The sequence below is a fragment of the Pseudorasbora parva genome, chromosome 1, assembly GCF_024679245.1.
Source record: "Pseudorasbora parva isolate DD20220531a chromosome 1, ASM2467924v1, whole genome shotgun sequence".
Taxonomy (NCBI): domain Eukaryota; kingdom Metazoa; phylum Chordata; class Actinopteri; order Cypriniformes; family Gobionidae; genus Pseudorasbora; species Pseudorasbora parva.
Window position 1 is genome coordinate 64,437,195 of NC_090172.1, and position 23,136 is coordinate 64,460,330.

Sequence of the window (23,136 nt, forward strand, 5' to 3'; positions counted from 1 at the left end):
ATATATATATATATATATATATATATATATATATATATATATATATATAAAATATATATATATATATATATATATATATATATATATATATATATATATATATAAATTGTAGAGGATTTATTTGTACATATTTACATGAATATTTGAGTATAATTAAGTATATATATATATATATATACACACACACAATTATTATTATTATTAGATGTCAATGAATGTCACTGGATAAAATACTGTATATTTTTAAAGGATCGATTTAAGGCTGTTGGTGATGCTTGGAACCGCTTTATGATTGTCTGACTTAGGGGAATAAAAAAAAAACAATGGGGTTATATTTGATGGGATATTAGATATGAAAGAAAATATTGGTGAAGCCATTAGTTTACATACACGTACTCACAGTAGTATACACTAACTGCAAATAGCTAGCACTGCTAAAACACCAAGGGCCTTTATCAAAACAATTGGCTACGTTTCATGACATTACAAAGCTGTTCCCTTTAGGAACTGCATTTGTAATGTGAGTTGAGGCTAAATGCTTTGTTTACATTTGCATTTAATCATTTAGCAGACGCTTTTATCCAGAGCGACTTACGAATGAGGAGAGCAATAGAAGAAACGAAACAAACAAGGCCAACAGCTGTATCAAGACTCAGTTAATCAAGCGCAGTGCACAGTACATGTTTTTTATTTTAAATAAACAAACAAAAAGAAAATTTAACTGGATAGTTTAGTGCTAGTCTTTATTGAGCAGTTGCAGCTGGAAAAGATGTGTCTTAAGATGTTTTTTGAAAATGGCTACAGACTCGGCTACTCGAATTGAGATCGGTCTGTGAGAGTGATTTCATGTCTCTTTTGGATGGCACCACGAGGCGTCATTCATTTGTAGAGCGCAAGCTTCTGTAAAGTGTGTAAGTCTTAATAAGCGAGTCTAGGTATATTGGTGCAGAGCCAGCGGATGCTTTGTAGGCGAGCACCAGAGCCTTGAATTTGATGTTTACTAACGTGACCTTGGTTCCCTGAGATAACGGGTACAAACATTTCATCAGTTTTTCTGATGTTTATGGGAAAACTCCGTTTTTCTCCAAATACTGAAACCTGATTGTTTCACATTGTGCACTTGCATATACAAATGCTTTTCCCAATGCTGGGTACACGGATAATCACGGCGATTTTAGGCCGATTTCTCCTCTTCCAATAATCCTGATTATCTTGATGGTTTTGCAGATTATCTTATCAGACTGTCCTGTGGTGTGAGGTGTGTTAAGAGTGATTGAACCTGATCGAAAGAACGTGGGAGCTGCCCTGATCTCGAATCATAAATATTCATCCTGTCGAATCCCGTAACCCTGGACACAAGCTCACATTCTGGAGATCAAGTAAAACGAAACAATACCCAATCAGAAAGCAAGCTGATAGAAGACTCCCCTCCAGCTCGCGCTGTAACAAGTAAAATTCCTTTCCACACTGTCTCCATGAATTCATCTGGACATTTTCCATTTTCCTCCCCCTCCGAGCTTGATGCCAAGGCATGGCAGGCTACCAGAGAGATAAGGACTTAAAATACACTCGATAAGTCTGGCTCGGGTCCGAAAGCAGAGCCCATGTGGCATGACGTCTTTGGGAAAAGTCCCTGAGACCGGGGAGTGACTAAGCAGATATTATTCATGCACTCCCCCTGGAGATGGTCCATTCTGGGATATCTGCTCCTGTGCTCATGGAGTCTGGCATATGTGCACCGCTCTCACTTTTGTGGTTTTCCCACAGAAGTGGGCCATCCTGTTTAGAGGACGAGTCCTGAGACCTCCTTGGTGGTTTATGACTGTTCTGAAACTGAGCCCAGTTCTACTCCCAACTGGTACAGATGGGCTGATTTTCAGGGACCCAGGTCTAGGTACAGCTGTTGATCCCCTGAGAATGAGACGGCCTTTATGCTCAACCAGTGTTGCTCTGGCCTCATACGTAACAGCCCCAAAGGGACTACTGAGGAGGCTCTCATGAAGCCCAGTAGCTTCTACATTTTTTTTTAGGGGTTGAAATCTAGGCCCACATCCGGGTCGAATTCGAAGACTGCCCCCAGGAATGAGATGCGTTGGCTGGGGGGTAGTGAGCTTTTGCTTAGATTGATCCTGAACCCCGAACTTCCCAAGTGGTTGAGGAGCAGAGATATGTGTGCACATAGTTCCTCCTTTGATTGGGCTAAGAGCAGCCAATCCTTGAGGTAATTCAGGACGCATGCTCCTATCTGTTTTAGGGAGTATGTAAAGGTGCATTTTGTAAAGGTGTACAGAGCTAGGGACTGTCCGGATGTAGGACTGTATATAGGTAAGCCACCCCTTCAAATGCAATCCTCAAGAGTGGAAAAGCAGAGCTTGTGCTTCAGCTCAGAGGACTTGAGCGCTGATGTCTGAGACTGAAGAGAGATTCACACCCCTGAGGTGTGGGGGCTTGTGAGCTAACTGGAACAAGTAACCCTGTTTGATTTTTTTTCTAAAACCTGATTTGACACACCGGGAAGGGCTTCCCAAGCCTGTCTCTGGGCGGCGAAGGGATGGAGAGCTTGCTGCATTGTGAAGAGAAAGAACGCTTTTATGTTGAGGTGTCTGATTTTTATTTGCCTATAATGAAAAAAGGAGGTCTGGCTGCACATGCCACTGGAGGTGCAGACCCTGTACCGACAACAAACATGCCTCCAATGCCTCGAACTGACTACAAGGCCGAATTGGTGGTGGTCCGACCTTGGCTCCTCCTTGTGCCAAGCACATCAAGACTGCCTGGGCTGCTAGAAATGGGTTGCACTTAGTTGGGCAGAAGCGTGCTCCAGCTTATCCAACTTGACATGCCGCAGAAAAGGCTCTGTGATGGCCTCTTCAAGGTGGAAGCTTTCGGCGCCGTCAACCATGGTGAGGGTGGCAAAGCAAAAGCTTCGAGTAGGGGGTCTGTCACAACAGGTAAGTTCGCCATGAACGAATGGGATAGGCTCACTGATAGCGCCCTGGAGAAAACCATTTGTTGTAGCACTTGTGAGCACTTTCAGGGTCCAAACCAAGTTTATGACCAGTTTGCACAAGGTCCTTAACATCATATGGCTACTTAGGCGGTAGGGAGCGGAGTCCTGTATATTTAAAGCTGCCAATCTCATTGGCAATTTTCTCCTTGAAACCCTTAAAAGAGACCAGAATACTCTCAGAAAAACATGTGTGGTGCAGCATTTTGAAACCAACACTACAAAATGGTGATCAAAACAAACACCTTTAGAGTGAATATGGATAGCCACAGAGGAGAGTCAGTGCTGCTAATCCGCTGCTGGGGCTTTATCCACGGTGAGCAGGAAGGCTTCTTTTAGTCTTCTTCTGAGTCAGGGAGGAGATCATCTTTGCACTGAAGGAGAAAATTCTGACTATAATGGCTTTCAGTGCGATTTAATATTTCGAAGGGCTGTGCAAGCACACAGATGTGAACCAATTCACAGCTGCGTGCATTGTCTGAGATGCACACAGTATTCAGAGTTTTTTCAGAGTTCAAAGTATTTTAATGAAAAGCATCAGAAAAACTGTGAATCGTATCAAGAGGGAACTTGCTCTTATAGTACATGTCATATTGTTTTAGGGAGCAAAGAGCAGATGCTCACTTTATTAAATTGAGAAATTGAAAATTGTGATTTATTCACCGGGGCCAGAAATTCCCTAAACGTAAGGCAACAACCCATTCCTAATATTTTAATTTAACCATCTTTTAATGGAAACCCAACCATTCAGGTTGTGAACATATAGCTAGCCTTTAGGTTTGGTGATAAAAATGCTAATCTGAGTTTAGCGCTTTTTTTTTTCCGGACCAAACAAACTGAACTATAAGTTTAAACGCACTCAAAATCTTTCAATGTCTGAAAAAAACGGTAATGATTTTTGGTTTTCGGTAATCAAAAATAGGACACTGCCTGGCAATGAGATACTCAAATTTAAGTTTAATCGAAGTTTACTCAAAAGATTCCTTATTAATTTCAATACATTTATAGTATGCCCCCTCTGCATGAATAGAAAATTGTTATATTAGGGCCAGGACGGGACTTGAAAACAGGACGTTTGGTCACCCTAATTTAACGACACCATCATGGTATTTGTTATGGCAAGAGAAAAGGTGATTAGATGAGTTTGGCTGCTTGTTGATAATAAATATATAGTGGTCTGATTCACTGATCTTATTCTGAAAGTTTTTATTTACAGCGTGGTGTTTGTTCTACACACTTGTCACTGTTTACTCTACATAAACCAACACTGTAGCAATCTGTCCACATCCAAAACATGACCAGCGGTTACAACAAACGTTAGACACTTTTTTTTCTACTTTTCAATTATGTTCTTCATTTTTATTGAAAATAAACACCTTTCTGATCTGATATATGAACAGAAAAGGAAGTACATTGAGTTCTGCAAAAGGCGGATTTGAACCGCAGCTCGGATTGCGTCAAAACACAGTTGCGTCAAAACTGCAAATTATAATCTAAGTGAAACACACTTCATGAAGTCAGAGGCGCGAGCCGCGTCACATACATGAGACAACTGCCTGACAGTTGACACAGCTGTCAATCAAACTCATCAATCATTATACAAAAACCGTAGACTGTAAAAAAACACATTTTATTTATTTCAGTATTTGAGATGATTTTGTAATTACGATAAAATAATTTAACCAACTGTTATTTTAAAAAATATATATTATTATATTTGTATAATAAACTGGGGGGCCCTAGTCATCATAGTGGCTGGCTACGCCCCGTACACACAGTTCCTTTAAGAATGTAATGGGAAAAGGCCTCAACTGTGCTGTGGATGTGGATGAGGTGTTGGAAGAGAGGCATTACACCACTGCTTATTTTACATATGAATTATGAGTAGAACAATAACACACTGTTTCTCCTGTTTCACATCAGAGATGTAAATATTGTCCATGCCAAACGTCTAAATGTGGCATGACATAAACAAATGAGTGATGAGGATATGTTTACATGCAAATGTGTTCATATTTTATAAGCAAAGCAACAGTAAACCGCAGGAGTATTAAATTAAACCACAAAAAATATATTGTCATAAAGAGACGAATTCTAAAAAAAAAAACTGTATTCCAGCCAATAACAATCAATTTACATGGAGGAAATAAGAAGAGGACAAGATAAGACAATTATAAATGGACTTGAGGACACAATATGAGCAGTGTGAGTCCTTTAATGCAGTGTGAGTCTTCATCTCAGCTCTGTTCTGAAGGTCTGCCTTGGTCTCATCTCCTCCTCAAACACCAGGGGTGGTGACAAAAAATATATATATTTCCTTTCTGTTCATCTTGGTCTTTTTTAAATAATCTCTCAACAACACAAACCATTTCTCAATAGTCAGCCTCAGTCCTTCATCTCTGAGAGCCTTAATCGGATGGTTTTTAAAGTTTTGAGATGGGACGGCATAACTGGACTAACCAGCAGAACAATCTTTTTTCCTCAGCGTCTGAAAGGCTGTTTTGTTTGTTCTGAAAGGCCTGAGCAAAATCTGTTGTCAAAGTGGTCCGACATACCCTTCCAGAACTGTCTTACACGACTGTGTTCCCAAACAGCATCTCCCTCCAAAAGCAAGATAGCTTTATTGCAATTTGTGCACTCTGAGATGCAAGTCATTGATATATTGAAGACACCAGGTGTCTTCAATATTGAACCTTTTCACAATATTCTCATTTTCAGATATACTGAATTTGGGATTTTCCGTCATAATCATCAAAATTAAAAGAAATATAAATTTGAAATATCAGTTCGTGTGGAATGAATGAAAGATTAACTTTTTGAATGGACTTAGTGAAATAAATCAACTTTATGATGATATTCTAATGATATAACCAGCACCTGTACAGTATGTATGATACTTGAGTAGTTTTTTCATTGGATATATTTTACTCTTATTTAAGTAACTAAGATTATTACTTTTACACTGTAAAAAAAAAATATTTAGAAAAAAAAGTTACCTGGTTGCCTTAAAATTGAGTTCATTGAAATTAAAATTTTGAGTTAATACAATGAACATTTCTTGAGATTTGACAACCTTTATTAAAAGATTATTAAAAGATTTTGTAAGCATATTGGGTAATTGTGTGTTTTATATTTCTGATGATGCAGTGAAACATGCCAAATAGTGCTATTTTCATGATTTATCAAATGTTTTATGTGGTTCAGATACAATAATATTTTGAGTTTCTATTTATTAAACAAATTTCCTTCATTGTATCAACTCAGATTTTTAATTTCAATAAACTCAAAATTTTAAGGCAACCAGGTTACTTACTTTTTTTAAGTAAAACCAACAAAAAAACAAAAAAAATGTTTTACAGTGTACTTATATGCAGTATTTGGATATACTTCCCACCTCAGCATAGATGTCAAATTGAACAGGGATGTAACACAAGTTATACAGTCCATCAAATCTGTTTAGATGTGAACATTAACACATAAATTATGAATGTTTACGTGCACTTTCCTGATTAGTCTATATTGATGCTAAGACTTTATTCTGCAGAAATTGCAGATACTGATAGTGACAGACACAGAGACGTCAATATGCATATAAAGAAAAAGAGAGATAAAAAAATATACAAATAAGGAGGAAGTAAAATATGAAAATGAGTTTTAGAGAAATAACCAAATGATGTGATGCGCTGAATGAGGGATGAGAGCAGATATAATAATCACGTAGTTTAAAGCTGCAGACAGAAACATCAGACTCAGGACAGAAACACACAACCTCTAAAGTAAGAACAACTCACATGTTCATTCTTCACACACAATTAGACTTTGAGATGTTCATATTGTCTGAATGATTATGTGTTTCATTAATGCTGCTGTTAAGAAACTGAAACTGTCATATTTTACTCCTAAATGAATCAGTGAATGTTTGATTTCTGAGTTTTTCAATGTGTTTCTTCTTCAGAAATGGAGCAAACTCTATATTTGGTTCTTCTTCTCATTGGTGAGTGTGTTTGTAGTTTTATTTCTGGTTTATAGTTTCATCAGGTTTGACCACAAAGCATTAAATCAAACCCTCTCTTTCACAGCTCTCTGCTCCGTATCTGAATGTGTTCAGCGTCAGTATCACTTTATAAACGAGAGGAAGAACTGGACTGAAGCTCAGAGATACTGCAGAGCGAATTACACAGATCTGGCCACCGTTGACAACATGAACGACATGAAGGAGCTGAACAAGTGTGTGACTGATGGAGGTGGTCCGTATATCTGGATTGGGCTGCAGAAGACGAGTGTTAATAAATGGCAGTGGTCTTCAGGTGATCCTGCGCTCTATCTGAACTGGAGATCTGGACAACCTGATGGCACAGACGAGTGTGCTTTCATGAGAAATGGACGATGGGAAGATGGAGGATGTAGTGACAGCCGGACTTTCATCTGCAGTTCATCTAACAACAGTAAGTGCAGCTCCATACAATGACAACAAACATTAATTTATAAAAATATACAGAACATAATGTACTAAATTGTATTGCACCGCTAAATGCTGCTACTATTTAATGTGGTCATAAATGTAGACTGTGGATATTCAACACAGGTTCACCTTCTGTATAGAAAATAAACTGATATTGAACGTGTGTTGATCTTGTGTTGTTGATGAACTAAGAATCTGCCATTTGAGAACATATATTGAGAACTATATTTTCTATTATACATATAGAACTATATATTTTTAAAATGTATACTGTAAATTATACATTTAGAAAATAACAACAACAAAAAAATTACATAAATTGTTTATTGTTTATTTCCGTTATGTCGCCCGTCTTTCACGTCATATCCACGTTTGCGTCTTGCTTCCTGCGGAACTCGGCGGAACCGCCAAACTCAAAGAGGATCACTGACAGTATAAGGGGAACACCCGTATAAAAAAGTCTGTATGATAATGGATCATGATTACTCTTTGCCTGTACGTTTTGCCAGCTCAACAAAGCGCAAACGTACGGGTGAAAAAAATGACCCGAGAAGATTTTGGGACAGTAGAAGAAGCAAGAGACGTGTAAACCTTGGAGAAGCCTTTGAAAGATGGCGAAATCTTCGTGACAAGCTCGGACTGCAGAGAGATGCTGATCTCGCTTGCGTTTTAATAAACAGGTCATTTAAGTAACCATTCAGCTATCGTAATAATCATATAATCATAACATGATGTATGTTTGCATATTGCATAGCGATCTTGACCACATTGAGACGCGTTTAGCTGAATACGTAATGTTATACATTTTGTATCGGTTAATATGTCAACATAGCCTACCAACTTATAGGTATGTTGGCATAGCGACCGCCCGCACAACATTCTGTCTCGCACATTATCTAACGTTACTGATAAGTTTGTTAAGTAACGGTAGCTCGCTGCTATTTCATTAGATTGACATTACATAAAGTGAAAAGCCGTAACTAAACTTAACAATAATAGAGATGTAATATAACAATTACCTTGTCAGTGAACATGTTTTCTGCTGGAGATGCCGGATTCGCTGGTTGACAGTGGCAATAATGACAACAACTCCCATGAGCCCACGCACTTTCCCGACGTCATCAAATTACGTCTGTTGTTATTATTTTGAATGAGTGACCCCTAGTGGCCAAAAGTTGCATACTGCACGTTTAAATTATTTTGATGTCTTAAACTTTAGGTATTTTTTGTCAAATAATTTAAAAAGTTAAAAATGTACATTGGAAATTCTATTTTCAAACTTTGAAGTGTTGCTTGTACAACTCATTGAGTGCTTCCTAGACATTTACATTTAGAGTACACATTGACAGGCCATGTTCCCTTCAATTTATACCTACAGAATCCCTGGCTAGCATTATTATTAATGTTGCAACAATTTACAATACAACATTTTGGATTGAATTTGTACTGATACACAGCTCTGAAAAAAATTAAGAGACCACTTAACATTGATTTCTACATGGTGAAAGTGGTTCTTAAGAAGCACCTAAACATTGCTGGTCTAGAGGTAAGAACCGCTTACATCAGGGGCTGGGGGCGGGGTTACCATGACCAACAAGACCAACACAAACTTGAGATCCACCATTTTTTTAAATGGCAGATAATCAAGCTAACACCTGCTCAATTATAATCTCAGTCTATACAAATTACATTGAGCTGCACGAATGCATTGGATATGCAGTGTTTTGATGCTAATAGGATCGTAAAACCATGAGCATTTGTAGTAGCAAAACATTCTGCGTTGTTGATGGAAGGCTTGTTGGAGTGCTGTGAAGACCGATCACCGTATGACATCAAAGTACAGCGAGAGCACACGACTCCTTATGCTTATGAATCATTCATGCAGTATTTTTATATCATGTGCTGATCGGTCTGTGCAGCGCAGATAGAAAATGTTACTTAATATATGAGCAAAATCATCATGAATATATTCTGAATATTTATAAAAATATTCAAAATATATTCATATTCAATATTCAAAGACTGTCAGAGTCGAGAAAGTAATTAAAGTACATTTTTACTTTCTATTAATATTTTAACCTTTTTCAACCCATTAAACCAATGGTAATATAAAATCTAACAAAAATACCATTAATACATTGTCATTTAACATTTTTATTTTGTCAACAGAACTAGTCTAATATTGTCAAAAAATGTTTTCAGAGAATAGAATGGACACCGATATGTAGAACTTGTATTATTACAAGTGCATAAAAACACAAATTAACCTGTTTCAATGTTGATTAATTATTTCAGTATCTTGAAGAGGAAGTTAACAGGAAACATCTTTAACATCCAAGGCTCTGAAGATCCAACAATCCAAGATTAAAATATCCATTGCCTTGGCAAGCAGTATGATAGCTCATTAAAGGACAGCGGCAATCTCACTAACACCAAGGCGCAACTGAACACCTGGCTTAAGGCAATCGAGCACCAGTCAACTGCTCGGGAGGTTTAAAGTCTAGTGTTCAGTATGGCATCATACTCCGGCTGCAATGGCCCTTCCTACTTTATGTATCAGGTAGAAGGAATGGAAAAACTTTGCAGTAAGTTCTTGCAGAAGTGGCTGGGAGTCCCGCCATCATTCAGCGCAATCAACCTGTACAGCAAACCTCCAAACTTCCTTTGCCAGTCTCATCAGCAGTCGAGGAGTTTAAAGCCACCAAAGCAAGAGCAGTCAGTACACTCCTTGCATCTAAAGATGGGACAGTAAGAAATGCAAGCAAGACCATCAAATGTTGCAGGAAGTGGAAGCCCCAGCAAGCCGTGATGGAAGCAGAATCCCAATGGAAGCATCAGGAAATTGTGGGAGTGCTGTGCCTGGGCCTAGGACACAGTGAGAAGAGTTTGAGCAGGGCTGATGCCAGAGCCAGAAGAGGTCTTGTTGTGCAAAGAGTCTGGGAGGCAGCGGAAGAGGAGCGCCACGTGAAAGTGATTGGGCTTGCAATCCAGGGTCGATGGATGCAGTGGGACCAGGCACAGGCGCAACAGCTGTCATGGAAGGAACTGTGGCAGACCGACCAAGGGAAGTTGAGCTTTCTTCTGCGCTCTGTGACTGACCTGCTGCCAACTCCAAGGAAGATAAGTTTCTGGGGCGGAGGGTAAGATCCATCTAGCAACCAATAAGGAGCAGCCTACTGTACACTGAACCACATCCTGACTGGGTGTTCAAAGGCATTGGCAGAAGGGCGGTACAGATGGAGGCACAACAAGGTCCTCGCAGAAAACACAAAATGGGTGGAACAGCAGCGAGTCAAGGCCAATAACAACAAGGAGGCCCATCTGCCCGAAGCCATAACTTTTGTGAGAGAAGGACACAAGGCTCATAAGTCCGGCAAGGTGGCTAAGAACCCACCCTTTATTTTGCAACGAGCTTCTGACTGGGAGTTGAGAGTGGACCTGAAGAGGAAGCTTGTCCTCCTACAGGAGGTGGCTGTGACCACTCTCCGTCCAGATGTGGTCCTGTTATCTAAGAGTACGAAAACCATCCTAATTGCTGAGCTCACGGTGCCCTGGGAAGAGAGACTAGACACATCCCACCAAATGAAAAAAGCCAAGTACAAAGACCTGGTTGACAAAGCAGTTCTAAAGGGGTGTCACGCAACCAGCTATCCCATTGAAGTCAGCTGCCGCGGTTTTCCAGCAAAATCGGTGCACTACTTCCTCCAGAGGGTGGGCCTAAACAGCTAAAGATTGCCACTTAGGGACATAGCTGCAGCAGCCGAGTCCAGTTCAAGATGGCTGAGGCTGCCTCTGTACAAATTTCCCCCAACTGCTCTGCCTTAGGGAGTTCAAGAAAGAGTGTGCTGTTATTAGCCCCATTCTGGCTGGCCCAGGCATGGTTCATGGACATTGTCTCTCTCCCCTGGAGATTCCGACCAGGAGGGATTTTCTCTCTCATGTGGGCATTGTCATCCTGCACCCTCACCCAGAGCTGCGGAAACTGTGGGCTTGGCCTCTGAGGGGGCCCAGCTCATAAGTTCTGGTCTCTGAACCGAGGTTGTTGAGATCATTCTACACTCTAGAGCTCCCTCCACGAGGAAACTGTATGCTTTGAAATGAAGACTCTTCACCTTATGTTAATTGCCCTGTGAGTACAGTGCTGAAGTTCTTGCAGGAGAGGTTCTCCTCTGGGTTAGCTCCTTCCACATTAAAGGTGTATGTGGCAGCCATAGCAGCTTACCACTCTCCTTTGGGTGGTGTTTCATTGGGCAACACCCTTTAGTTACTCATTTCCTCCATGGCACTTTGAAATTAAGACCTGCAGTACGCACCAAGGTTCTGGTCTGAGACTTGGCCATTGTCCTTTAAGGCCTTTCTGAGGCTCCCTTCGAGTCGTATGAAGAAGTTCCTTAGAAATTTCTCACTCTAAAAACTATCTTTCTGCTTGCTATTTATTCTCTTAAAGGGATAGTTCACTTTAAAATGAAAATTCTGTCATCCTTTACTCACCCTCAAGTTGTTTCAGCTGAACACAAGAAGAATGTCAGTAACCAAACAGTTAACTGGAGCCATTGACTTCCATAGTAGGAAAAAAAATACTATGAAAGTCAATGGCTCCACTTAACTGTTTGGTTATTGACATTCTTCAGACCATCTTCCCTTGTGTTCAGCTAAAGAAAGTAATTCATACAGGTTTGAAACAACTTGTGGGTGAGTAAAGGATGACATAATTTTCATTTTAAAGTGAACTATCCCTTTAAAAGAAAATGAGACTTACGAGCCTTCTCTGTTGCACACTCATGCTTGGAATTTTCACCCAGTATGGCTAAGGCCCTTCTCCATCGTAGGGCTATATTCCCCACTAATAATGTGAGACCTACATTACTTCAGGCTTTCTGTCCTCCTCCTTTTCTGACGTCAGACCAGGAAAAACTCAATTTGCTTTGCTCTGTTCGTGCACTAGACTCTAATGTCCACAGAGCTGTCCTGTGGAGAAAGTGAGAACAATTCTTCATTTGGTATGTGCCACCCTTGAGAGGGGGTCCTGCATCAAAGCAGAGGATGATCAAGTGGGTGGTTGAGGCTATCTCACTTGCTTATGTGGCAGCCGGACAGCCTTCTCCTTTTGCTGTTCGGGCCCACTTGACTAGGAGTATGGCCGCCTCTCAGGCACTTCTGGCAGGGGCCTCCTTGCAATATGTTTGTGATGCGGCAGGATGGTCCTCACCGCACATTTTTGTCAGGTTCTATGAGGTAGACCTTAATGCAACTCCGGGGGCTCGGGTGCTTGCTCTATAGACAATGTATAGATGGGCATCCGGCTCCTATGGAGACGTGGGTATTCTCGTTCCCGTTGCAGTGACGCAGCGCAAGTTCCCTTGAAAAGGCAATGTCTTGGTTATATCTGTAACCTTAGTTCCCTGAATAGGGATAGAGACGCTGCGTCACCCTGCCATACTCTCTGCATGCCCTCAAGTGCCTTGTTTCATCCTTCTTCAGAAGCTAACTACGCGTGTTTGCCGGTATGCTTTAAAGTTTCTGGGTTAGTGACATCACCCGTCTATGACGTTCATCTCTCTATTGGACTGAATACATATCTGCTTCACGACACAATCATGCAAAGGCGTTCCCATTGGAGTGACGCAGTGTCTCGTTCCCTATTCAACTAAGGTTACAGTCGTGTTATGCCCGCATTAGCTTACTTTTGTTCGTTAATTTGATTAGAGTCTTTTGAAAGTTCACTGGCTTCCCGCCTCCTTCTTCTCTGAGTCCGAGTCCAAGTTTGAGTACCTCAACTCTACTAATAGTAACAGGTAATGTTTTTTGAACTTAAAACGTATTGTCAAAACAACCAAAGAATGTTTAGCAATGCACACAGGTATAATCTTTTTTTTTCATCTCCATGTTTGGTTTTCAAAGTTAACTACACAACATGAACATCATTTGCCTCTTAAAACTAGAGGCACACAGTTTACCATTTCTCCCAGACAAATAAGTTGCAGTAAGCACATATAGCTCAGTCTCAATACGTCTCATGTCAATACAAATCTCAAACATGGTAATCAAAAATTATAATTCATAAAAATATGAAATCTGAAACAATGACAGCAGTATCAAGCCAGTTAATGCAAAGCAATAATAATTTTTAAATAATAATTACCACAATGTTTTCAAACTGCTATGCATACTGGGAACAGCCACAACATTGTTGAACATAGAAATATTTGTTCAAAAAACTTTGGATAGTTGGGACAACATTTGGACATGTTTTGGACAAATGCAGGTATATCTAAGTAAGGTCAACAAATGTAATGTAAAACTAGATTGAATATAGCTTATTTGGAATGAGTTGGTTAAACATTTGAATGCGATGAGAAAGCTTAGCTTATTATTTTATGTTAGCTAAACATATTTTTTGTACAGTGTGTAGAATCAGTTTTTGAATGGCATGTGTTTCTGATGCTCCACCGCTGCTGTTATTCACATCCAAACCATGAATCAGTGTAAGACTAACTGTGCGTTCACACCGCCGGCGGCGAGAGCGTCAAGCTGGCCGGAAGTCATTCATTTTCAATGGGAGCCGGGCGGCGAGCTCCGGCGAGAGTGGCGCGGCGCGTCTTGGACGATTTGGGCGTCGAGGAGAGTTGAAATCAGCTCAACTTTATGGTAATGAGCTATGACGCGGTTCGGCGGCAACAGGCGGCAACCAGTCAGAATGTAGAAGTGCTCCGCTTGAGAGAAATCCAGAGAACGCAGGCCTGTAAACTTTGGTTCCGACCACATTAGTTCCCAAGCAATTTGTAGGAGAGGTTGATCATTGCTGTGCGGGTTTCCCTATCATTTAAGACAAGATCATTCATAGTGATGTGTAATTTGTTAAGAAGTCGCGCAACACTATTTTACAGGCGCTAGAACGCTTGTTGTTCAGCGGATGTGCAATTAATTCTTACTTTCACATTTAAACGATTTCATGAAGTTAATTTATACCCTACTTGTGGTCAGTATATCCATCAACATGCTTGTTTGATTTGCGGCCTCTTTAAATACAGTTTAAAAAAAGAAAAAACATTCGATCTACGTCAGAGCGGCAGCACGTCCACGGAGCTTTCTACAGCGTCGTTGTCAGGGCGGCAAGAGCGAATTTTGACGCTCTCGCCGGCGGCGGTGTGAACGCACGGTAATGAACAAACTGACTCCTGAATCGGTTTCTGTGTGTTTTTTTCTTAAAGTGAGCACAGGACTCGTCTTTGTCAATCAGAGGATGAATTGGAGAGACGCTCAGAGTTACTGCAGACAGAATCACATTGATCTGGTCAGTGTGAGGAACCAGAATGAGAATCAACAGATTCAGAAGTTCATCAGTAATAGTCTCAGATCTAATGAAGTCTGGATCGGTCTGTTCAGAGACTCATGGCAGTGGTCAGATCAGAGCAACTCCTCATTCAGATACTGGAAGTCTGATGAACCTAATAATGCTGGAGGTGAAAACTGTACAGTGATTGAACCGAACTCTCTGGGGCAATGGAATGATATCTCTTGCAACAACCCATTTACTTTTGTGTGTCATGAAGGTGAGCAGATCCTCTCAAACACACACAATCCATCCATCACCTTCAGATATCTTAAAGTTCACGCTACATGTCTGACATGACAGATTCCTCCACAGTGTTTGTTCTTCATGTTGTTTTTGATCAGTCTCTCTGTAGTTTTTGCTTGTGGTTTGTTTTGTGTCCAGATAAACTGATTCTGATCAAAGAGAGCCGGACGTGGCCTGAAGCTCTGAGATACTGCAGACAGAATAGTTTGAATCTGGTCTCGGTTCATTCAGAGGAGATGCAGCGTCGTGTGATGAATGTGGTTAAAGGGGCGTCTACTGCGGAGGTGTGGTTGGGTTTACGTCACTCCAGCCTTTTGGGCATCTGGTACTGGGTCAGTGGAGACACCGTGTGCTATCAGAACTGGGCTCCAGGGAACGGCACAGGAGAAGACTGTGAGCGTACAGTGAGATCTGGAGCAGTTCAGTCTGGAGGAGATCAGCGCTGGATCAGCCGTCCTGAGACTGACAAACTCAACTTCCTCTGCAGCAGATATGAGTGAAGGATATGTTTGTGCTGTTTTTTTACTGACTGTTTTCAATTGATTGATTATTTTTGTGTGTGTTATTGTAATTGGGGGTTCAGCGGGTAGTCCTTTTAAAACGCGTCTTCTGCTCGTCAGAAGCTGCTGCTCGTTTCTTTGTGATAGGTTATGTACTGTATTTTCCAGACTATAAGTCACACTTTTTTCATAGTTTGTCTGGTCATGCGACTTATAGTCAGGTGTGACTTATATATCAAATTTAATTCATACTGACTGACAAGAATAAACATTTAGCTACGTCTACAGCCACGAGAGTGTGGTCAATTCTGCTCCTGTAAAAAACTGTTAACTGAAATATTAACTTAAAGAAAACAAATGCAAATTACAAACTGCAGGTAATAAAATATACAGCCGAAAATGATCCACACTGGCAGTGTTTGTCTTGTGCAGCTGAGCCTCTCCCGGCAGAGCGTTCAAGCACCTATCTGTTCCTCCAGCTCTGGCCATCTTGCTTTCAGTCCACGATTAGCTTTCTTTGTTTTCTTCATTACAGTTAAAGCAACCTCTGCTTTTCGCAAGTCCCTCACAAGTTTCTCACTCACTTCAAACTTTCTTTCTGCTGCTCGATTATACACGGAGAGCGGGCGCATAAAATATTTTGACACAGCATGCACGGCTCTCCGCACTGCTTCTGCCCTGCCAACACTTGCGCGTGCGGTGTGAAGCTGGCGTTATAGTCCAGTATAATGCGACTTATAGTCCAGTGCGACTTATACTGTATATGTTTTTTTTCCTCTTCATAACGCATTTTATAACTGATGCGACTTATACTCCAGAGCGACTTATAGTCCGGAAAATACGTACATTGATGTTGAATTTCATTAGATGAATTATACTCCTTGTTATCTCATCTTGTTTGGGCTGTGGTTATCTTTAAAGAAACCTACTGATGTATTGCTATTTCCTTCTGTGATCATACAATAAATCTCGGGCTCTAATTGGTCTAGAAGCATGATCGACATGTCTATAAAGAGCTGATTTTTTAAGCTTTTTTGTCGTATGACACAATATGTAATGACGTCCTCAAAAATCGCGGCTAACATTGACAATCAAAACTAAGGATAATAAGAGTATTTTTCTGCATCACATGTTTTGACCTGGATATCAGTGACATATTACAGCGTCGTTTGGCCATGCTTGCTCACAGAGACGTGATATAGCGTTTGAGGCTGGTAGCTTCACGAGTTTGTGATCTGAAAAGGAAAATGTATTGTTCCTCTATACTCTGTATTCAAGGACACAACTCACTGGATGAAATCAGAGAACTCTTTATTATTCTTCTTCGTTGTTCCTTAACCCCTTTTACTCTAGCCCCACCATGTGGCCATAACCTGCCACTACATCTCCCCCTTTTAGATGAAGGTGCACTTGTTTTAACAGAACTTAAAAGTGATGGAATACCTTTAACGAATGTCCACTCTTGTTATTTTGTTCACTTATTCTATAAATGTACAAATTCCTTCAAATCCTCTTTAACTTAAAAGTGTAACCTGAGAAACTAACAGAAGATATTGTACTTCACAGTAGCTCTTATGTAGACTTTATCTTAAAGAAACTGTAAACTTAAATACGTCAAACATGTCTTTTCTAATACACATTTAACTTTCCAAATTGAAAATTATGATTCTTTCTTTCCTTTTCTCTGAGGTGAGTATGCATGTTTCATGTTCAAAGGTCTAGTCTCTCAGGAGCCTTAGACAGCCTCCCTGACCTAGTCATCGTCATTTCACCTGGTGCAGGAGGCATCGGAACTTTCCTGAGGTGCGAACGATTGCGTCGCAGCCGTCTTCCACCCAAAGTCTCCACCTCGTAGGAACGTGGAGTAGGTGCGGTACTAACAACTGTCCCTTTTGTGCTTGTAGGTTTGATCCATACACGCTGTCCCAGCTGGAGAGGTGGTAAGACTTGAACACGGTGTCTCCGGTTGAACGTTTGTTGTTGTTGCAGTTTCAACACGGCATCCTTTTCTCTGAATCTATCAAGATCAGGCCAATGTGGTTGTAACTGTTCCGGTGACACTGGAACTGGTGTTCTGATTCTCCTCCCCATCAGTAATTGTGCAGGGGAGCTCCCATGTGCCAATGGAGTGGCCCTATAGGCCAGCAGAGCTTTGTGGAAATCTCCCTCTTTTGCTAAAAGGGATTTCACAGTTCTGACAGCCCGTTCCGCCTCCCCATTGCTGCGGGGGTAACAGGGACTGCTTGTCACATGGGTAAAGTCATAGTCCTGTGCAAATTGAGCAAATTCATGACAGGAGAATTGAGGACCATTGTCTGTGACCAGCACCTCTGGACATCCGTATCTGGCAAACACAGCTTTAAATCTGGCAATTGTCTGTTTTGCTGATGTGCTGCCCTGCAGAGAGCAAACCTCAATATATCGAGAGAAATAGTCTATCATGACTAGATAGTTCCCATTCTGCCACTGGAAAAGATCAGCCGCGACTCTCTGCCATGGTCTGCTTGGGAGTTCAGTCGTGAGTAGAGGCTCGACTGATATTTGAGCTTCGCGTGCACAAATCTCACATCTCTCTATCATTTGCTTTACTGCAGATGTGATACCTGGCCACCAGACTGATTCTCTGGCCCTAGCTAGACACTTGTTGATACCTTGATGTCCCTGATGCAGTCTCTGCAGGATGTCAGGTCTCATGCACTCAGGGATTATGAGTCTCTCTCCTTTCATGAGCAGTCCTCCTCCTTCATGCAAGACTGACCTATTGGGCCAGTAGGGTAGTAGCTGCTCATGCACATCTCGTCTGTGTCCCGGCCAGCCATTTGCAATGTATCGGCTGAGACGTTTACAGACGTTATCTGAAGTTTGTGCACTCTTAATCTGTTCCAGCTTTGTCGGTGTGGCTGGCAAACTTTCTACCACACTGTCCAGATAAGCTTTGCATTCTCTTTCCAGGTCTTGCTCCGCCTCTGTAGCTGTGGCTGGAAGAGGCGCTCTGGACAGGGCATCAGCTGTTATCAGATTTTTACCCGGGACATGAATGATGTTAAAATTAAATCTGAGCAGCCTGAGTCTGAATCTGATAATCCTTGGTGGGAGGTCATCCAATGCTCTGGACTTCAGAAGTGTTATAAGTGGCTTGTGGTCGGTTCTTATGGTAAAATCCAGTCCACTCAAGTATCCTTGCAAGCGCTCGCATGCCCAGGTCACAGCTAGAGCCTCCTTTTCTATTTGGGCATATCTTGATTCGGTTTTAGTCAGACTTCTAGAAATGAAAACAACAGGTCTCCACTCACCGTCTGTCTGTTTTTGTGTCAAGACCCCTCCTAGACCATATGAAGAGGCATCAGCTGATACCATAGTTTCGTGATTTGTGCTGTACTGGGCTAGCACTGTCTCCGACCCCAATTCTTTTTTTGTCTCCAGAAATGCTTTCTGTTGAGGTGCTCCCCATGTCCAGCTGTTCTCTGTCTTTAACAGGTCACGAATGGGCTTTGTCAGATCAGGCAGGCGTGGAGAAAATTTGCCTACAAAGTTCACCATGCCCATAAAACGACGAACATCTGCCACATCCTTTGGCTCAGGCATGTCATGGATTGCTTTTATTTTACCCGGGTCTGCTCTGATGCCTTGAGAATTTATAACATGACCCAGGAAGCGGATTTCTGACATGGCAAATTGGCATTTCTCATTCAGTGTGAGCCCAGCCTCTCTGAATTTCTGTAGCACTCTGTGCAGCCTGTCATCGTGCTCTGCCCGGTCTCTTCCTATAACAAGGACATCGTCAGCATGGCATAGGACTCCGTCCACACCATCAATCAGCTGAGAAATTTTCTTTTGGAAATGTTCGGGCGCCGATGATATGCCAAAAGGTAGCCTTTTGAAGTAGTAGCGCCCCTCTGGCGTAATGAACGTGGTCAACAGCATTGAGTCTTTGTGGAGCGGTACCTGCCAGAAGCCTGATGTCGCATCGAGCTTTGTAAAGACTCTGGCTCCTTCCAGCTTGGCCAGTGTCTCATCCACTGCGGGTAGGATATGTCTCTCTCTGATGACGCTCTCGTTCAGACGGGTTAAGTCGACGCAAATGCGAATTTTCCCAGATGATTTCACTATAGGGACCATGCCCGCACACCATTCAGTCGGTTCTTCAACACGGGCTATGACTCCCATCTTCTCCATCCGGTCTAGTTCCTCTTTGACTTTGGCTCGGAGAGGAATGGCTACACGTCGTGGTGCAGAGAGGGCATAGGGTGTTGCGTTGTCTCTCAGCTTAATTTTGTACTCCCCCTTAAGGTTACCCAGCCCTTTAAATACATCTGGGTAAGTTGAGCGGAAGTGAGTCTCTGCATCATCAATGCCATTGAGCTGAGGAATCATCTGCAGTCTACGGATAGCAGGAAGGCCTAATAAGGGAGTGGTCAAATCTTTCACAATGAACACCTCCTCCTCAATCTTTTTGTCCCCTCTCTGAATAACCGCATGCACTTGCCCTTTAACATCCAGGGGTTGGTTGGCGGGACCCAGTAGTGGTCTGTGCGGTGCTGAGTGTCTGCCATATCTATCCAGTGTGAATTCTGATTCTGGGATTGCTGTCACAGACGCACCCGTGTCAACTTTAAACCGCAATGGGCTGCCGTTTATGGTAAGTATTTCAGTCCATGTGGATGACTGTGGATAGTCAACGGCCCCAAGATAAGCCGCTCCATCCTCATCAATTGAATCCAGCTTTTGAACTGATCTGCACACCGCTGCAAAGTGTCCCTTCTTTTGACATTTTCTACACTCAACGTCTTTTGCTGGGCATTCAGTCCAAGAATGTTTTGGGGTTTTGCCACATTTCCCACACTGTCTTGACTTGTTTGCGGTAGATTGAGGCTGATAATGGCTTCCTCGTTGGAAAGATTTTTTCCTTTGAGGATGTCTCTTACTGTTATGAGACAGTGCATCTATTTGTCCTGGTGATTCAGTTGACCGTAGAACAGCTTGCTGCTTTTTTACTTCCTCGTGCTGCCTCACTTGAACTATAGCTGTAGCTAAATCCAATTTTGGGTTGAGCTGCAGTTTCTCAGACAATTTGGCATCACGTATGCCGACCACAATCCTGTCTCGGATCATTTCCTCACGCAAAACGCCAAATTTGCAATGTTCAGCTAGCTTGTGCACTGTTGTGATAAAGTTTTCTGCAGTTTCGCCGACTTCTTGACATCTTTTATTAAACTTGGCTCGTTCATAAATTACATTATGCACGCCTACAAAATGTCCATCAAAGGCCTTTTTTACCTCATCAAAGTCTTTTTCTTTCTCTTCTGTCAACTGCAGTGAGCTCAGAATATCGTCAGCCTTCTCGCCCATTGTATAGATAAGGGAATTCACCTGGTATGCACCGTCTTTTTCTTTCAATCCAGATGCAATTCTGAACCGTTCAAACCTTTTAATCCATGTGGGCCACGAGCTTGGCTCGAAATCGAATGGTCCTGGTGGTGTGATAGTAAATATGTGGTCCATACTGTGTGCTTTTAGCTTGCCGCTAGCCTAATGTTAGCTCTCGCTGCTTCGCTCTCTCTTGCTCCACAGATCCCCTGTTATTACTCCACACACCATTAAACTGCTCCAACCCCTTATCTTTGCCACTAGACTCTGTCTGTTGTGGGTTAACCGTTTCTGACACCATGTATTGTTCCTCTATACTCTGTATTCAAGGACACAACTCACTGGATGAAATCAGAGAACTCTTTATTATTCTTCTTCGTTGTTCCTTAACCCCTTTTACTCTAGCCCCACCATGTGGCCATAACCTGCCACTACAGAAAATGACTCATGTGTTTGCTTGTTCAAAGGAGTCATTTAATCTTTCAAATGATACCATATATGTCTAGTTTTGTGGTGCTTGAGTTATAGATTTTTTTTTTAAAGATTATGATGAAGCAATATTAGACCCACGGATGGGTCCAATGGGGGGTGCAGAATTAAAGTGGTTAAAATTCCCAACTTTACAGCAGAAGAAAACATGTTTACAGCCTGGGACAAATTGTGGTTTTGGCCTATATGGCAAATTTTTCCCTTCATGACAACTGTGAGAGGGGTGATTTTTTTTTTGTAACTATTGGTTTACATTATATAAAGCTTTAAGGTTGGGCATGGCCACTTTGAGTGACAGGTGGATAGCCATTTATCCGCTGTCTGTTAGTTATTGCATCAAACTTAGCTCCGCCCACTTCTCACCTCACTGAAAAAAAAGGTGTGTTGGATTTACATGATTTAATCATATACATCGGTTCCACATGATTCAATTAAGTTAAACAAACATAATTTATTCACATAACTTTAACATCATGGAATGGAGTCATTTTTAAGTAACCCAATTGAGTAGTCTCAAAATTATTTTAATATGTTTTCCTAACAAAATGGTGTCCAATCCCTCCAATCCCTTCTGAGCTTGAGTCCACCGGCAGTGTTAGGCTTGCTGACGTCAGAGAACTTCAGCGTTGGACTGAATGATCATCGGCTTGAGTTTTTCAGAACATCTTCCCAGTGCCATACTGTGTCTTTTCCCATACATTTTCTCAAAGGTTCACTGATGTCAGACAAGTTGGGGAAAAAATTAAGCCAAATATTAAATCATCCCGATAAATCTATGCGGCTCCTGTTTGCCCTCTGAGTTACTGGTGTTCACTACACCTTCCAGGCCTTCTGTCATTTGGGCTATGGACCTTTGAAAGACCTCTGATCCTGAAGAGATCCTGAACGGTAAGCGAAGAAAGCGATATCATCCAGTGGGTGCATCATTTTGAACTCTCTTGATCCAGCTTGATTCGCCAGAAGCCTTGATTTGCATCAGTTAGCCTACTGAGAAGTACTTTGCGTTTGGCATTCTTTAGACCACCTCTTCTACAGTTAACATTGGGTATAGTGCTCTCTTTTTAAATGCTTTATCTCGATCTCGTTGGTCCGCGCATGTGCACATTTAGATTGATGTGGCCATAATCACCATGCTGTTGACCCTCTCAGTAGGCTCAGCTTGCTTTTTAATAACTCCCATCTGTTTCATTCTTTGTAGTTCTTCTATGAGTCTATCTCTGAGAGCTACTGGGATCCACCTTGGAGCAACTGGTGTGTTGTCTGTTTATTTGTATGTGGTGTTCACCTGGGAAACAGCCTAGTCCTAAACTCTTTGAGAATGTAATTTTTTTTCTCAACTCAAACCCTTTTGGCAGGCAGTGTGTCCAAGATGGCTGGAGCATCTCTGTATGATTTCGAAAACAATCTTGTATTTTTTCCCCTTGAACTAACAGGTGATCGCTTTCCTGCCTAATGGCTCCATCTTGTGGCCTGAGTAAGACACCAGCTCAATTTTTGCAGCCTTTCTGTGATGTTTAGTGCTTTGTAAGAACTCTCTGCTAAAACATTGCTTTCGGCACCAAGTTTAACTGAGTCTCTTGTTTATTTTGAGAGTTTCAGTCTAATTGTTTTCATTTGCATTTTTAAAGTGAATAGATTTTATGTCATTGACCTGCTCTTGTTGGACTGTTCCAATGAACATATCTTCCCTCTGTTCAATTGCATGCATCCTTTTACTTATTATGGCTCTTGG

The 23,136-nt window shown here is 41.5% G+C and overlaps 1 protein-coding gene across 1 annotated transcript; it reads left to right on the forward strand.

Moving 5' to 3' along the window:
- Positions 1-2,854: 2,854 nt before the first annotated feature.
- LOC137087712 (macrophage mannose receptor 1-like) lies at positions 2,855-15,995 on the forward strand. Its single transcript, XM_067452079.1, has 5 exons — positions 2,855-2,951; positions 6,963-7,001; positions 7,087-7,452; positions 14,681-15,022; positions 15,187-15,995. Exons 2-5 carry the CDS (start codon positions 6,965-6,967, stop codon positions 15,546-15,548), a joined length of 1,107 nt encoding a protein of 368 aa, XP_067308180.1. The 5' UTR covers positions 2,855-2,951; positions 6,963-6,964; the 3' UTR covers positions 15,549-15,995.
- The last annotated feature ends 7,141 nt before the right edge of the window (positions 15,996-23,136 follow it).